We start from the raw sequence: 17,584 nt of genomic DNA, 5'->3' as shown, positions 1-17,584 counted from the left end.
AACTATCAACTCTAAATAAACGCAATGAACTCGTGTCCTCGTGCCGCCACAGAAACAAAGCCCTGCTACGAAACAATTAGAACTGTTAATCCCGTCACCGTTAAATTTTCGCGCTATCAATTTTTCACACGTTCCGCACTGTTAGTTTTCGCCCCGCATATTTAATGTAACTCGCTATTGTTCCTCTTACCGCCTTAGCTAAAACTATCAGTCTATTATTATGTAAATTTCAATGTTAATAGTATATATACGATGGTAGGAATATTCTCATTAAATCCCCTGATGAGTGGGCAACCACGAAAAACACCTGTAGGGAAACCTATGTAGTTTGTATTTTTCTCAAACCAACACTATACACCGCTCTACTTTCGAGTATTGAGCACTTTCTATGAAAGCCTTCAACCATCATTTTATATATATATATATATATATATATAGGCACTGCCTAAAGCGGAGCCAGAATATCCTCCAAATTTACAAGCATAGAATAGAAAGTTTTTGACATTTCCTTACTCAAAGGACAAGGGTGAAGGATTACTCGTTTGTCCCCACGTTTATTACCATCTGGAAAAATTACATTGTAATTGCGAAAGAACTGACACTAAAGAAGAACTATAGAAAGAAAGAAGAACTAAAGAACTATATACATATACATTTCTTTTTGCCCACCCGCATACTCCAGTCTTCGACGGATCCCTGCTTGAAACCACCTCAAGGATACCGATTTCAAGTTCTGTTGATCCTAAAACAAGTCCTTGGGGCCTGTGCTATTTGTAAATACTGTAAAGAAGGCACTTTACGGCTTTCAGAACGCCAAGCTGGCTGTGGTTTAGCCTGTACTCTTGTGCTGTTGTGCTCCAACAATGGCTGCCAAGCGACGACTGAGCTGCCAACATCTAAGAGAATAGTCAATGAAAAGGCCCGTTTCTATGACGTAAATAGACGATGAACCTTAGACATGAAGGTTATTGGAAGGGGAAGAGCTGCTTTGGTAAAGTTTTGTACCGTTATGAACATGCCAGGTTCCGTAAAATCCAAATCGTTTTCGAGCAATGTTAGGGCTATAAACCACGTCTCTAAACAAGTCCAAAGGCCAAGGGCTGTAAAGGAGACTCTGTCGCCGATACTCCGGTTTCTTATGATGGAACATGGGCCAGAAGGGGCTACCAGTCTCTTTAGGGCATGGTCTCAGCTATTGGTGTGGAAACTGGGAAGGTGGTGGATTATGAAGTCAAAAGAAAGGTCTGCTACAAATGTAGAGCCAAAGAAGACTTGGATCCCCTTTCCCAGGAATACATCAATTGGACGGAGTCACATGCCCCCAATAAATCATCCAAAGCCATGGAATCGGCAGGGGCTGTGGATATGTAGAACAGATCTGTTATTACAAATAAGCTCCAGTATACAGAGTTTGTTGGGGATGGCGATTGCTCCAGCTTTAAAGATGTGATTAACTCACGTCCATATGGTGCTGTCACATAACGAAAGTGGAATGTGTTGGCCACATACAAAAAAGGATGGGAGGCAGGCTAAGGCGACTCAAAAGAGACAATAATAAGTCAAAAACTGAATGATGGTAAAACAAGAGGTGGTCGTCAGAGGTATTATGGGAAAGCCCTTCGCCAGAATAAAGGAGACGTAGATGGAATGGAGAGAGCTGTACGGGCCATCTAGCACCATTCTTCACCATGCTTCAACAGAAGAAGAACCCCAGCACCATTACTGCCCAGCTTGTTCTGAGTCCTGGTGCAAGTTGCAGAAAGACCAAGCGAATATGACCTCCACTCTCTGTAGCAAGTCCCTCTCACAAAGTATTGCAAAGGGGCTCACTCAAAATGCAAATGAGTCCCTTATCACCTTGTTTGGAACATTTGCCCCAAAGAAGGCTTCAGTGGCCCTGAGACGGTAGGGTCGGCTTGCGCGAATGCTGTTTCTCTTTTCAATGGTGGTGCCAAAACCATGGCAGCTATGCTCAGAGTACATCATCTTGAGGTGGGAAAGTCTTGCTGGATTCACTGCTATAGACCAGCAAAGACTGCATGGTGCAGCTCAGAAGTCGACTGATGCTGCCAAAATGGAGAGACAGGTTCAGAGAACTAAACGCAAGAAGCGTCAGGAGGCAGAAGGGCCAATGTATGACTCTGGTGCCTTTTGATCAGTTTTGTTTTCCTTTGTGATGGTCCCGTCTGACCAATAAGGTCTAAACAATAAAAACTATTAGGAAACTGCCAAGATTGATTGATACTGTAGGTCAGAGATAATGGCCTGTACAAACAACTGAAAACTAAACGGAAAAAGCAAGGACGGTACTGTCAGTGTAATAACACAATTACTTCGCCATCCAAGCCAATCGCAATGTTAAATTGCGTGCACTGCAAAAAGAGCTTCGCCCCTGGAAAAAGAAAGACATGGGATACGTTTATAGTATTTCCAATTATCACACAGCTGTCATGTATGCTTAAAGGCAGTTCGTTTGTGGAAGCTCTTTACGTCCTACCGATTCAAACAAGAGGAAGACAAGCAGGCGAAACTGTCAAGAAAACATCGAGGATTTAATTGACAGCGAAAATTATCAATTGTTTTTAAAGAAGATGTCTCTTTTCAGTTTTTCTGCATCCTTTCAAGGACACATTTCAAACACTTTATAATGACGGATTTACCCTCACGTTAAAGTACCAGACCGTAAAGAATTATCTCCATTTAAAACACACAGAGAGTTTTTGAAAGATGCAAAGAGCGCTGCACAGCCTCCGAATTTCTGGCTACGGCCCTGATAAGGCTACTACTGTAGTTGGTGTGAAAGGTATAAGCATGGCATTTGGATTTCAAAGTTTAAATATTGTCAAAGGAATGGCCATTGATTATATGCACACTGTTTTGTTAGGGGTAATGTGCTACTGGTTCAACAAGAAACACAAGAAATGTTCTTGGTATTGTGGAAATAGCGTTTAAGCATGTGGACGGATAAAACCGCCAAACTACGGCAGCAGGATACCAAGGAGTGCCGAGGAAGGGTGGCATTACAAAGTCGTCTTTGTTACTTAAAGAGTCAATTTCTCCAATGGAGATAAACAAGGCTAATTAACAATTGGAACATTTTTGTCTTCGGAGCCCAAAAACTTTATGATGACAGATTTATGACTTTTAATCTTCATCTTGCTGATTGTGTCAGATTCAACGTACCTCTCTACAGTATTATTGTTTTTTTTTCTACGAGGACTTAAATGAAGACTTGAGAAGCCTCTTTCATGGGTCACAAAATGTTGAGGGCCGAATTGTGAGAGCTGTTTCTCTTTTACAACATTTACCAGGAATTAATAAAAATGTGACGGACTTATCTAGCTTAGACTTGAGAGGACCAAAAGCAGAAGTTAGGCATCTGGTTCCCATGAACATCATGGGAAATAGGTATTATTGCCATTACTTCACTTTTCTATTTCATATTTGTGTCAAGAATTATTATCCACATTTTCAGGGTAAAATTGCTGTAAAAAGAACAGTCCAGAAATCAGATGTCATTTATTCTAAAAAAAAAGGAGGTTCTTACTCAAGGGTTTCCGCTCTATAATTTTTTTTTCTATTTTAGATGAGCAGAAAGAACAACAAAAAAAAAACAATTTGCTCAAAGCCTATGTGTGTTTCCACGAGAGATGAGCTTAGTGAGCTGAAGGAAGGATATGGGGCTTTGGAAGCGCGATTCAGGAGACTGAGCACATCAGATGGTATCCAAGGTAAATATTTTCAATTTTATGGGTCAAAACGGGCGCCATTTGGTATTTGGCTATTTGGAGTTTTCCACATAAAAACGTCTTGCCTTTTAAGTATCTTTCAAGACATAGTAAGTTAAATTTTTAATTTTGATATTTTGGGAGCTTAAATGCAAAATATTGAGATAAAAAATAGTTTTCTTACATGTGTCCGCTCTGTCCTTTTAGTTTAAACATTATTTTCTACGTTTACGCAATCCTCTTCTAGTTTGTTTTCTGATAATATAGAGATTGTCATTGATTTCAGGGAATGAGCTTCGTGTAACAAATGCACCAGTAAATGATGGGCGGGTAGGCGTGATGAGTGAGGCAGAAGCGGCAACGAGAAAGGTAATAAGAATGGATACAGGAATTTAAGAACAGTGCAGGATATAGTCAGCCTTGAATAAAGCAAGTCTTTAAAGTTTAAACTAATATATATATATATATATATATATATATAGGCACTGCCTAAAGCGGAGCCAGCATATCCTCCAAATTTACAAGCATAGAATAAAAAGTTTTTGACATTTCCTTACTCAAAGGACAAGGGTGAAGGATTCCTCGTTTGTCCCCACGTTTCTTACCATCTGGAAAAATTACATTGTAATTGCAAAAGAACTGACACTAAAGAAGAACTATAGAAAGAAAGAAGAATTAAAAAACTATATACATATACATTTCTTTTTGCCCACCCGCATACTCCAGATAGGCAGTCTGGCAGGAAACTCAGGAAGGGGATTGAATGTTTAGTTACACCACAATCATTGTAAAGTTTATTATTGTAAATTAGAAATTTATATGTAACTATTATGATATAATTATTAAAAACTGCTGAAACCCAAACTCCTGTTCTGCACTTGAAGTGGTTTAGATCATTATTTTGTTAAGAAAATAACTTTAATGTTCTTTGAAGTCTGGATTTCTGGTGATGGCTGACCATTGTGCCAGCTCCTTTAAAAACAAGTGAGTGGCCTAGACAATTGCGAGTGGATTTCTGGACAGATGAAGAAGAGCATTAGTCATTATGACTTTCTGCTAAAGAGGGCAAGAAAATCTCCATAAATAAAAAAACTGGTATGTGTATAGAATGAAGAAAAGTCAAGTGACAGGTTCATCCAAGAAGGTCAAACAATAAAACGTTGACCAAAGTCCTTTATATCCAGGGGGGATATATATGAAGGTTTTTTTTGACAAAGAATAAAAACAGACCTTCTCCGGGGAAAAGTTTACAAGCTGATAAAAGAAAATTGATGATGCAGTTTTTAGAAGTGCAAAACATCCAGCGCCTCAACAAAATCCTTCAGATTCACAAGATTTTGAGTAAAAATTGCAAAAGCATGTCCAGGTGTGAAAAATTATTAAGAACGAATCCATTGTTATCATATAACCCAATAAAGCATTTAAAAGTCAACATTGCAGGCTGAGTTGATAAAACGGAAAAATATATATTCTTTATATTTCGAAAGATGGCAAAAATAATCTTAAATTCAATAAACGTCCATGTGAAAGATAGCCAAAGCCCAAACAAAAACAGCATCTACAATAAACCCAAAAAGCAACTTCAAAAAGATAATATCTTTAAAACTGTTGTTGATTCATATTTTCCCATTAAGTCTTTGAGTCTGTGGTCAAAAAAAGGCAGAACCACCTGGCAGATTGCGTAAAAGACTCATTGCAGATTCCAGAAAGGCGTTTTATTCCGCCAAGATCATAAGCTTGAAGAATAGAAATGTGAGTCAGTGGTGGAAAGCCCTCAAAAACATGAGGAGGAATGGTACTCACAGTTAATTGACGGGGTCGCTGTTGACTCTGTACAACAGCTGGGGAAACAAATCAATCAGTTTTTTTTTTCTAATCTGATCGCGAATTTCATTCCTCTGTCTCACTGTGATGTATTTAATATTGACGTCCGGGAAATGTCGGATGATCTCCTTGTAACATACAAGGAGGCCCTTAGTGTAATTAAGACCAAGAAAGCCACAGGCCCGTGTAAGCTGCCACTCATATTGGGGGTGAGGTTTTCAAACTAGAAGTGCTGCGGGGAGGGATTGGTCCAATCCTCTTCGCAGTCATGTGAATTACCTCATAACATCTTCTGGTCCATGCGGGAAATAAGTTGTTGTTTCGCTGAACTCTCCATCACTGATAAATAAATAGTTGAGTGCCACTTTAAGTTGTTCGGTGTATACATATCTGAGGATCTCACGTGGGTCGCGCACTGCAACTATGTGGTGAAGAAGGCCAAAAGACGATAATACACAATCTGCAATCTGCAGATATAGTTACTGCACGCAGATAAGATCCATTATTGAATATGCAGCAGTAGTTAAAGCTGGCTATCCGCAGTACCTTTCTGCCGCCCTAGAGAATGTATAGTGTAGGGCGCTTTTCTATAATCTGGCCGGGTGTTCCTTATGGCATCCCTACTCTAGCCGCAAGGCGCGACTCCTTGTGCATTCGCTTCATCGCGAGAATCGGGCCAGAACAGCCCTTCTATCCTTTATTAAACAGCAGATCCTTTTCTATTCCCTCTATGTATTCTCTAAAATCAGGCAGTCAACATCGTCTCCACGTCTCCACCCGCCCAGGACTGATAGATTGTCTAAATTTGTAACTGTGATGTTTATGCCTAATTAATTAATTACATGTTGTATAGTCACTTGCGCACTCAGCCAGCAATTCAGTTGTTAAACTGCTATTGGTTTGAATAAACTATTCATATATTCATTTATTTATATACGCTAAGGAAAAAGTGTGTGGCATCTCACAGAGAAAAGGAGGATCTAGAAAACTCAAAAACCACACCAATGCCAGCCCTAGTCAATAGGGGTATCAGGAATGGTTTCCACTTTGAAATGATAAGGCAAAGAGAAGCTGCAGTTCAACAATTTTTCTTAGCGAGAGAGCACTCGCAAACACACCACAGAGACCCAAAAAGAGTTTCTAACACACCACAGAGACCCAAAAAGAGTTTCTAATTCAAAGCCAAAAGCACAAGAAATAATTAAGTATTAGATTAAACCATAAATAAAAACTGATTCAACCACTTCAACATTTATTATTAGATGCAGTTGTGACATTCTGTTGGTCCATGATCCTTGGATCATATATATATATATATATATATATACGCCAGCATTTAACTCATGAAGCTCGCATCCAACTACAACGGTGCCATCATTCCCTGTTTTAATAGTGTGTCTGTAGTGCCACCAATTACACCGGAACTTGTAGTCTGGTTCTTAAACACAAGGAAACGGTGTCCACGAACTTCAAACATTAACTGGACATCTGTTGCAAGTAACGTTTAAGTTCGTTTTAGATTTATGTATTGTATACTACGACAAAGTAAAACGTACAGAATTGGAAAGGAAAGGAGTTCAAGAATGCTTGCGCATTTATAATTACTTCAATCGTAGATATGTTTCTAGCGCTACCAGCCACTAGCAACTTCTTGTTGCGTCCTTATCTCCTCTCACGAGAAAGATCTGGGGGTCTGGGTCGCCAGCGACCTTATGTGGTCAAAGCACGTGACAGAGAGTTGCGCGAAGGCTAACAAGTTGTTGGGCTTTCTGCGCAGAACCACCGTGTATTTCGGCTGCATACGAACTCGCCGCACCCTTTATTTGGCGGTGGTGCGTCCAGCCTTGGGTTATGCTACCCAGGTCTGGGGCCCACAATCAGTTAAACTTATAGAAAAGTTAGAAAGAGTGCAAAGAAGAGCCACCAAATATATGCTAAGCCTTCTGTTCTTTTGCACAGAGAGTTACACTGAACGCCTTGTCTCCACTAACTTGTTGCCACTGTGCTATTGGCACGAGTACTTAGATCTAGTTTTTTTCTATGAAGCCATTAGTGGCCTTGTTTTTATATCTCAGGAATGCCTCCCTACTTGTATTGAACCAGTCAGAACCACTAGATCTACTTTTAATCCAAATGTACTAAGTTTTCGTCCTCCCAGGTGTAGAACATCTGGCTTTCGAAACTCTTTTTTCGTCCGTGCCTTGCGCACCTGGAACACTTTGCCTGATCATTTCCGACTAAAGAGCCTAAGTTTAAATCAGTTTAAGTGCCTGCTTTTACAATATTACAGCCGAGCGCTGACTATTTCCTATAACGTAGATGATCCAAGGTCGTTCAAGACAATTTGCATCAAGTGTCACAAATCTCGTCTGCTCGACACAGCCATTTCATGTTGTTTTTAGCTTTCAATAATGTTGTCAATTTACCCCCCTTTGGGCACCTAGCTTAAAGGGATTAATTGCTCAAGCCAGCATATTGTATTTCAGTTATCTCTAGTCTTGATTGCTAGCACACGTTCACAGCTTCACTCTATAATTCTTTGTTCCTTTCAACGTTTATATATCAAGCTCATATTGTTTTTTCCACTGTTATGATGCCGGGAGAAAAGAAATGTCCAGGCTGCAAGAAGCCAGTAAATGATCATGATTTTGGCGTGCCAGGGAAACATTGTGACGGTCCTGGGGGCGTTCCCGAAATTCGGGGCAATTCTACTACACGGAACGACGAACTGTTGAATTCGCTCGCCGCCGCTGTTCAAACTCTCACGGCCGAGGTTCAAAGTTTGAAGGCCGATCATGCTAGCAGTCGTCAGTCCCATTACTTGCCGCCCTCCGACGTTGCTTCGTCGTCGCGATCTTCTAGAGATGTATAGCCGCGCCGTGCGACGACGGTTACTTTGCCCGAGCTTAGAGCCATGGATGACTTGGCCGACGCGGCGGATTGACGTGTGGCTCATGTTCTGCCCATTGCATCCAGTGAGTCCGATGAGGAAGCTGATATGGGTGCGCTGGCTTCCTCTCCGTTACGGAAGCCAAATAAAGCTGGTAAGTTGAAGTCTGGCAAGGAAGACCGTCCAACTTCAGAAGTTGTAGTTAAACAGTTGTGGCCGCAACGTTTTCTTTCCTTGACTCGTGCTAGTCAGGAGATTACTTACGAACGTCTTACCATAGCAGAATTCGTGGCGGGGTATGCACAGATTCTACAATTACGAGAGATCAGTTCGTTCGAGCGCGCCGAACGACACAAACATTTGGTAACGCTGATGTACCACGCACAGCTATACGAATGGGAGGCGGTGCTTGCCTTCCATGGAGCGGTTTTGCTTGAAATCGAACGTGGCTTATTGAAGTGGGGTGATTCCTTTTCCCACCTCGAAAGCAGAACCCTCCATGGTCAGCTACTTTCACCGCCGAAAAAGCAGTCTTACAGTTCAGGGCCGACATTGTTTTGTAGAGATTATCAACGCGAGAAGTGCATTCATACCAAGGATCATTATGGTTACGTCCGAGGCGAACGTAAATGGGTAAAACATATTTGTGCGGCTTGTTGGGTACAATCGAGAAAACAGGAATCGCATAGAGAGGATTCATCTGATTGTCCGCTTTCAGGGGAATCAAAAAACGGATAAACTTCGCCCTTGGTCAAGACATTGGGGGCGTTCCTTCCGTTACTGTTGCTTCATTTCCGGATATGTCGTTTTGTGCTTTGAATGCTGATGCTTGCTCCCAGCCGCTAAAGACTGCAGTTCCTGACTGTCGTGGCTTTTCCACGGGCGCTGATTATATTCATGATGTGTGTTTTCCTCAGCCGGTGGAGGCTGGTGTTCTAGACTGTCGTGGTTTTTCCACGGCCTTTCCTCGTGACTCTCAGCAGGCAAATGATTTTTATTTGTACGCACATGAGTTAGTTTTTCGTTCTGGTCGCCCGAACTTTGTGGTTTCTCGCCTGCCCGTTCCAAGTTCCCTAAAGATCGATACTTGGAGGACTTTGTTGTATGATTATGACGACCAAATGATTTGTGATTTCCTGGAGTTTGGTTGGCCGGTGGGTTTCACTGGCGATACTGTTCCTACTTTTGATGCTCGCACTCACCGGGGTGCGCTCAATTTTGCGACACAAGTTTCAGAGCATTTACAACGTGAAGTCTCGCTTGGTCGTGTCGCTGGGCCGTTTACGGATCCTCCCTTCGGGGGTGGATTTGTTACTTCACCGTTGAACACGGTTCCCAAGCGAGATTCTGAAGAACGTAGGGTAATTGTGGACTTGAGCTGGCCTAAGGGCGGTTCAGTAAATGATGGTATTCCGTGTGATAGTTTTCTGGGAGATCCGTTCGTGACTTGTTATCCCACTATAAATGACATTGTGGAAGCGATCGTGCAGTTTTGCCTGGGTTGTTTTCTCTATAAGAGGGATCTGCGGCAGGCGTATAGGCAGTTTCCTGTGGATCCCGGCGATTACCGTTTACTTGGGTATATTTGGAATGGACATTATTACTTTGACACTGTTTTAACTATGGGGTTACGCTCTGCTGCTCAGGCATGTCAGCGCGCCACCTCAGCGGTAGCATGGATTCATCGACAGCAAGGAAATGTTTTATTTACTTATTTGGATGATTTCATTGGGGTTTCTGAGGCTAGCTCTGCGACTTCCGATTTTGAGCAGTTGGGGACTCTTCTCTCCTCTCTGGAACTGATAGAATCTGTTTCCAAAGCTTGTCCGCCTTCATCGCTCATGCTGTGTTTGGGAGTGATGGTAGACACGAATTCATTTACGTTGTCAGTTAGTCCTGAGCGGCTAGCGGAGTTAGAGCTTCTCTTACATGATTGGAGGAACCGCAAACTGCTCGCAAACGGGAGTTACAATCCCTAGTTGGCAAACTTGTGTTTGTTTCAAAGTGTGTTCGTCAGAGTCGGGTGTTTATCTCGCGCTTATTAAGTCTGCTACGAACAGTTCAATACAATCATCTTCACGTTAATTTAACCGCGGAATTTCGCAAGGATATTATTTGGTGGTGTCATTTCCTGCGGGAATACAACGGAGTATCTATGATTAAAACTACCTCTTGGAGTTCTCCGGGGGAAGTTTTTTCTACAGACGCTTGCCTGGTTGGTTGTGGAGGCGTTTGTGACAATGAATATTTCCACGCTTCATTTCCGGATGTGATTGTTGCTAAGTCCCTCGATATAAATTGTTTGGAACTTCTCACTATTGTGGTGGCGCTTAAGTTGTGGGGTCAACGGTGGACGGGACTCCGTTTAACCGTGCGCTGTGACAATCAGGTTGCTGTCACGGTATTGAATTCTGGTAGAACTCGCCATCCCTTCCTGAATTCCTGTCTTCGCGAGATTTGTTATTTGTCAGCGAGTTATGATTTTGAGATCAGAGCGGTTCACCTACCGTCTGTGTTGAATTGTGATTCAGATTTGCTTTCAAGATGGGGCTCCGTTGCCTCCACTGTTAAGGAACGATTCCTGGAGAGCGCTCGTTGCGCCAATCGTAGGGGTGTTACAATCTCATCGGACTATTTCACATTCACGACTCCTTGGTAATTCGCCTTCCAGTCGTAACTTATTCGCTCGCTCTTTCTTGCAGATTCCTCGGCTTTGGCCTCTCTGCAAAAGGATCTACGACAGACATTACAAGCTGCTTATAGCACAGGGACATATAGTAATTTAAAGACTCAATTTAAGGCCTTTTTTCTATTTTGCTTATATTTTGACTTGACTCCATTACCAGCAGACATAGATACGGTCTGTCTTTATGTACAGTTTTTAAGTCGTTCGATTGCACCACCTTCGATTCGTAATTATTTAAGTGGGGTCAAGTTATTACATCTTTTTGCCGGTTATGACTATGCATTTACTAAGGATTTTAGTTTATCCCTAGCCCTGCGGGGAGTTTCCCGTAGGATACCACATGTACCTCAGAGGGCTCCACCGGTAACTCCTAGCCTTTTATTGCTAGTTGCGCGAACAGTAGATTTTCAACATGATGCTAACTCTTCTACATTGTATTGCGCATTTCTCTTTGCATTTTTTCTTATGGCGCGTATAGCTAATATCGTACCGCGTTCTATTAAGGCATTTAATCCTACCCGCGATCTCACACGGGGTGGTGTTTTGTGTAACGAACACGGGCTTATCGTCACGTTTAAGCATACAAAAACTATTCAGTTCGGTCAGCGTCGATTACACATTCCTCTGTTACGTATTCCAGGCTCGTTATTATGTCCGGTCGCTGCCTATAACAACATGATTCGCCTGGTACCCTCTTCTGCACGCAAACCGCTGTTTTTATTGCTTGGTCGTTCGGGCCCGTTTGCTTTGACGAAGTCCCGTTTTGTTACCGAATTTCGTCTGGCGCTTTGCTCAGTGGGGGTTGCTCATGCTGACTCATATCGGGGTCACTCATTTCGACGCGGCTGTGCCTCTTGGTCGTTTAACCACGGAGTACCAGGGGAATTGATACAGTTGTATGGTGATTGGGCTAGTGACTCTTACAAATTGTATTTAGAATTTAGTAATCAATCAAAATTGGCGCTTGCTTCCCAGCTACGTGCTTCCATTCAGGCCAGTAGTTAGGCCTTCTGCACTGTTTTGTTGTTTGGCCGGTGGTTTGGTGGCAGAGAGGTTTATTATTATTATTTTAGTTTTTCATTTATCAGTTTGTAGTGATTTTATAATAAACTTCTCTTATGCCAAACACAAAACAGTGTCAGTGGTTTATGTTGGGTTGAGGAATTTACCCCCCTTTGGGCACCTAGCTTAAAGGGATTAATTGCTCAAGCCAGCATATTGTATTTCAGTTATCTCTAGTCTTGATTGCTAGCACACGTTCACAGCTTCACTCTATAATTCTTTGTTCCTTTCAACGTTTATATATCAAGCTCATATTTTTCCCGCCCTCCCACCCTGGGCTTTGTGTGAAGGGTGGCAGAGAGGTTTATTATTATTATTTTAGTTTTGCATTTATCAGTTTGTAGTGATTTTATAATAAACTTCTCTTATGCCAAACACAAAACAGTGTCAGTGGTTTATGTTGGGTTGAGGAATTAGCTTTTAGTTTTCTGTCTTACTTTTGTTTTGTAACTCGTAACATTGGGCCCACAGTAATTGGTTATGCTGTTTGTGGTGTCCTAGTCTATTTGTACTTTTGTGTAATTTAATTTATAGTGGACGAAGTTAAATAAATAAATAAATGAACCTCAAATACAGGAAGCACAAATCTATAAAATAGCCCACTTTTATCCTGCCTTACTCCGAGCATTTTCTTATTTTGTAAATACTTCTAGTACTGTAGTAACATGTTCATTCGGCAATGCCACGTTGGTCTAGCGGTGCGGACACTTGCCTCGGAACGCATTGCATTATTTTTTCTGTTTTTTTTTTTTATAATTATAACAATAATAATAATAATAATAATAATAATAATAATAATAATAATAATAATAATAATAATAATAATAATAATAATAATAATAATAATAATAATAATTAATTATAGTGTCACGACATCGAAAAGATAAAAAGATAAAAGAGCATTTTTATCTACTCTCAGTATCTTGGATGTGTTCCTGCTTTGTTCAGTATTATTTGGAAAAATAAATTTGCATTCACAAATTTGCAGATTTTTTTACAGTGCAGCATATAAATTTTTTTATAAAATAAAATGAAGATAATTTATAATGAAACTTGATATAATGAATATCAGTAGCAATCCTGTTATATTAGTTTATTTCAAATATAAAAAAGATCCTATGCCTCAAGTTTTGGCAAAACATGGGGGCACACTTTTCAAACCGAATTTATATGATTATGATGAATTCGTTTTTTTAGTTTGTTGTTTATTTTCAGATCAGATAGTAGCTCTAATGTCTTATATGAATTATAAACGTGAATGTTTCACGGATACCCAATAGTTTTTTTTATATATATCATTGTAGTAATAGTTCTTAGTAGTAATTTTAGCTTAGGTTAACACATTGACCCCTCAACCGGCCTGTACCGGCTTTGGGAAGTACCCACAACCCAAAAAATTCATAAATGCAAAATAAACACAACAAGATGAAGATACTCAGGCATCAGTCTAAGGGATAAATGGTCTTGCAGATATGCATCCAACCAAGGTGTTGGCATCTACTCTTAAGCCAAATAATAGCACAGGTTCTTTGACAAATCTCAAATCGAACAAGGAGAGAAAAGCAGAATCACCCCTCTCAATAAAACGCTCAAAATACCACACAAGGGAGAGAGATCAGCAAACACAGCTCAAGACACAAATAGATACCTTTATTCTGATCCTCCAGGTACATTTCCATGGCCTCAAAACACAATGTCCACTCCTTGAACGCTTGTACAACCACTAAGATGTCTTTACGTATTGCAAAGCATTCTGGGAGATCCAGGGAAAAATTCACGAGGGGAGGGCCAGTCAACACTCCTCTCTCCAAAGTCAGATGGTTTTTGTAAGTCTTTTCACCCCGAAGCCAAACAAATCAATTCCAGGCCATACAGACCCAGAATAGCAGTGTAAACAATTTTGGAATCAATTTGGTTTCAGAAAAGACAGCATTTAGGAGAGCTGTGGTGATTCATTAGAAAATTATTTTCTCATCCAGGCAAAGCCAAACAAGAAAAATGAATTTATTTTAGGTATTAACGAGATTGTTGTTGTTTCTTTTGTTCCCTTTTTGGTCACATGACTTTAGTATGTCCTTATTATACATTGTTTGGCGTCACGTTATTCACTTGAAGCCTTCCAGCTCTACTAATAACTCTCTCTAGAATCGATGGTATATTTATGGCTACTAAAGAGGATCTAGAAAGCTTCAAATCCTTTCTACTGACCGAGCTTGACGCCCATAAATCAAGTCTCACAAGTTTATTTAAAGAGTCTTCCGACTCGGCTGAACAAGCGCTAACCTTGTCGAAGCAGTTAAAAACCGAATCCGAAGTCAAGCTCATTCACCCTGGTAACCTACGGAACTACAAATTCAATCTCTCTGTCAAGGAGCATCTCGATAAATCACTGTCAAGCCTGGCCTTAACCCCTACTGCTCCACAGACCGACGACGCGATCTTTCATATAAAACAAGCCGTATCGCTTATCGAAGACAGAAATCGTAAGATCAGAATTGCGGATTCCTCTGAGGGTGGCTGGGCCACTGTTAAACATTACGAGGGCTCGCCGGTAGCTATCGATCAGGAGGACGACAAGAAGATTAGGGCCGCCGAGCGGGAAGCTTTGCGAGAAAAAACCAGAGCCAACAAGCACAAGTATGCTGAGAAACCTTCAGGAAGAGGTCGCGGCGCTTTTGCGCCCTACAACAGGCCTTCGTTCGACCAGAGAGCCGGTTGGTCCGGTCGACAGCCAAGCTACCAGCAGTATGGCTCCAGTTTTGGCCAACAGCGTCCCAACGAACAGCAGCGAGGATCCTGTCGTTACTGTGGAGCCCCTGGGCATTGGTGGAGGGAGTGCCCTGTGCGCATCGCCAAATCCTTCCCCCAGTTTGGTACTCCCGGCACAACAACAAGCTCCACGTCAGCCAGCCGCCAGTAGCCCTTCCTTTTTTAAGAACTTGGCTAGTGAAGTCAGTGAGGCGTTTTCTGGTTCTCTTACTACTTCATGTGATAATTGCATTGATTGTGCTACACCCGACCAAGAGATGCAAGCTTTGATTGAAGATAAGTCTGTTATCAATTATGACAATGATACTGTCTTAGACTTTTATAAGCGTAACTTGTATGAATATGAAAGTGGTGTTACCCCACCTGTAGTTAAGGGTCGTCTTAAAGCTCATGTTTAGTTTTGGAAGGATATTAACGCTCCTACTTGGATTCTGGATGTTATTAATATAGGTTACTCTATCCCGTTCTCCAGTTTGCCAACTAGGGTTCATTTGCCTAATAATAAGTCCGCCCTTAGTGATCCCACTTTCGTATCTGATGCTATTGCAGAATTGCTTAACTTAGGCTTAGTTGTTGAAGTTTTTGCTCCGCCGACTGTCATAAATCCTTTGTCTGTTTCGTATAATTCCGCTGGGAAACCTAGACTCCTACTGGATCTTCGGCATGTTAACAAGTGCATTCCTAAGCAGAAGTTTCGCATGGAAGATTGGAAGTCATTTATTCAAATTATCGTTCAGAATGGTTTTTTGTTTAAGTTCGATATGAAGTCCGGATATCACCACATTGATATGTCGTACTCTTCTCAGCAATATTTAGGTTTACAGTGGCCTCTCGATTCTAATATTAATCGTTACTTTTGTTTTTCGGTTTTGCCATTCGGAATCTCTTCAGCTCCTTATTTGTTTACTAAATTTTTCCGTCCTTTAGTTCGCCACTGGCGCTCGTTGGGATTTCGTACCGTTCTTTATTTAGATGACGGTATTTTTTGCGAGAAAGATTTAGTTACGGCCGAGCGCATAGCTGAGGTTGTTCGTGCAGACTTAATTCGCGCTGGTACTGTTCCTAGTTCCGAGAAATCGGTCTGGCACCCTTCTCAAACGCTTGAATGGCTCGGCATTGTCTGGAACCTTGCGGATTCGAGTATTTCTATCCCTCGACCTAGAATTGATAAGTTAATTTCTTCTCTGCAAGAACTTAAGTCGCGTTTGCCTTTAGTTACACCTCGTTTTTTGGCCTCTTGTGTAGGTAAGATAATTTCACTTTCGCCTGTGGTCGGTAATATTGCCATCATTATGACCAGATTTTTGCAGTCTGCTGTTAATTTTAGAGAGCTTCTCACAATTCGGCCAAGTGTGCTAAGTTTTATTTCAAGTTCTGGTGTCCGGGCACACAAGCGGTTGATGCGTTTAGCGTCGATTGGTCTCATGACAACAATTGGCTTGTTCCGCCTATCTACCTCATTCCACGCACGGTTTTTCATTTAGAGGCGTGCCACGCTCATGGGTGTCTTGTTGTTCCGAAATGGCAATCGTCTGTTTTTTGGTCAGTGCTTTTTCCTTTACATGAGCCCAGGTTTTCAGTCCTCGAGGTGATGGAGTTTTCGGAATCTAGTGGAATTTTTGGTCCGTCTAGCTTTAACACGATTTTCTCGGATGGTAAATTCCAATCCCCGGTTCTAGTCATTAAGCTTGATGCTTCTCATTAGCTTTATTTAGTAGCCGTGCTTTATAGCTGAATATTTAGAGTGTTATCAAGGCCGCTGTGAAGGCTTATGCCTGGAGCTTTATAGCTCGCATGTTGGATTATTCCATATGATAAACATCATACAATGATAAGAGATTAACTTGTTATTACAGAGAGGATACATTTGTATGCGCTTTATAGCCTATAGAATGATATATGTGAAATCATAATGAAATTATTTTCCTATGCTTGTTTTAAGCCTGTGTGTATGATGTCATTATATTGGTGTAAAATTAAAATCTACTTACTCGAGATTAACGATTGTTTTTCCTTTTTTCTTTACAAATCGCTTTGCTTATTTAGACAACCCTGGTTGACCTGTCAAGACAAGTCCCTGAAGTCCTATTGTCATCCAACGCCCCCACTACAGTAAAAGGCTATTCTGCCAAGTTTAAAAAGTGGAGACAGTGGACAAGCTGTTTCGACGAGGTCACCTACTTCCCAGCTAAAGATTCTTATGTTGCTTTGTATTTAGTTAGTCTAGCGCAGTCAGGTCTGTCTTTTTCCTCTGTTCAGTCCAGCTACTATGCTATTTCATTCTTTCATAAATCCTGTGGGGCCCCAAATCCTTGTGATAGTAACTTTTGTAAGGCCGTTTTGAAGGGTATCTCTCGCATGTTATCAGTTTCTAAGCCTAAAGTATCTAGACAACGCTTACCTATTTTGCCTGAGCATTTATCCGCGTTAGTTAATAAGTTTGCCGGCACTTTTGCTACTCTATCTGATATTAGAGATGTTTGTATTTGTTTGGTCGGCTTTGCCGGTTTTCTTCGCTATGACGAAATCTGTAATATTAAGTGGTCACACATACAATTTGAAGAAAGTTATTTTTTTATCTTGATCCCTAAGAGTAAGACAGACCAGCTTAGCTTAGGTTCAACC

General features: G+C 41.2%; 1 protein-coding gene, 1 long non-coding RNA gene and 1 other non-coding gene across 3 annotated transcripts; all 3 read left to right on the top strand.

The window, feature by feature from the left end:
• Positions 1–8,429: 8,429 nt before the first annotated feature.
• On the top strand, positions 8,430–8,969 carry LOC125557349. Its single transcript, XR_007305239.1, has 2 exons — positions 8,430–8,596; positions 8,726–8,969. It is a non-coding gene; the product is annotated as an uncharacterized LOC125557349 (long non-coding RNA).
• Positions 8,970–9,946: 977 nt separating this feature from the next.
• LOC125557539 lies at positions 9,947–12,133 on the top strand. Its single transcript, XM_048720208.1, has 2 exons — positions 9,947–10,856; positions 11,145–12,133. The coding sequence occupies exons 1-2, from the start codon at positions 10,598–10,600 to the stop codon at positions 12,131–12,133; spliced, it is 1,248 nt and encodes a 415-aa protein (XP_048576165.1). The 5' UTR covers positions 9,947–10,597.
• Positions 12,134–14,312: 2,179 nt separating this feature from the next.
• Positions 14,313–16,443, top strand: LOC5518222. Its single transcript, XR_007305296.1, has one exon. It is a non-coding gene; the product is annotated as an uncharacterized LOC5518222 (transcript).
• The last annotated feature ends 1,141 nt before the right edge of the window (positions 16,444–17,584 follow it).

Source organism: Nematostella vectensis, chromosome 12 (assembly GCF_932526225.1).
Source record: "Nematostella vectensis chromosome 12, jaNemVect1.1, whole genome shotgun sequence".
In the NCBI taxonomy this organism is placed as follows: domain Eukaryota; kingdom Metazoa; phylum Cnidaria; class Anthozoa; order Actiniaria; family Edwardsiidae; genus Nematostella; species Nematostella vectensis.
Note: the sequence above shows the minus strand (reverse complement) of the source record. Positions and strands in the feature narration are given on the sequence as shown.

Excerpts from the sequence above, each read along its gene's own strand:
- LOC125557539 (XM_048720208.1), top strand. The coding sequence starts at position 10,598 with ATGATTAAAACTACCTCTTGGAGTTCTCCGGGGGAAGTTTTTTCTACA. Across the intron at positions 10,857-11,144 it reads TGTCACGGTATTGAATTCTG|ATTCCTCGGCTTTGGCCTCT; the intron begins GTAGAACTCGCC and ends TCTTTCTTGCAG.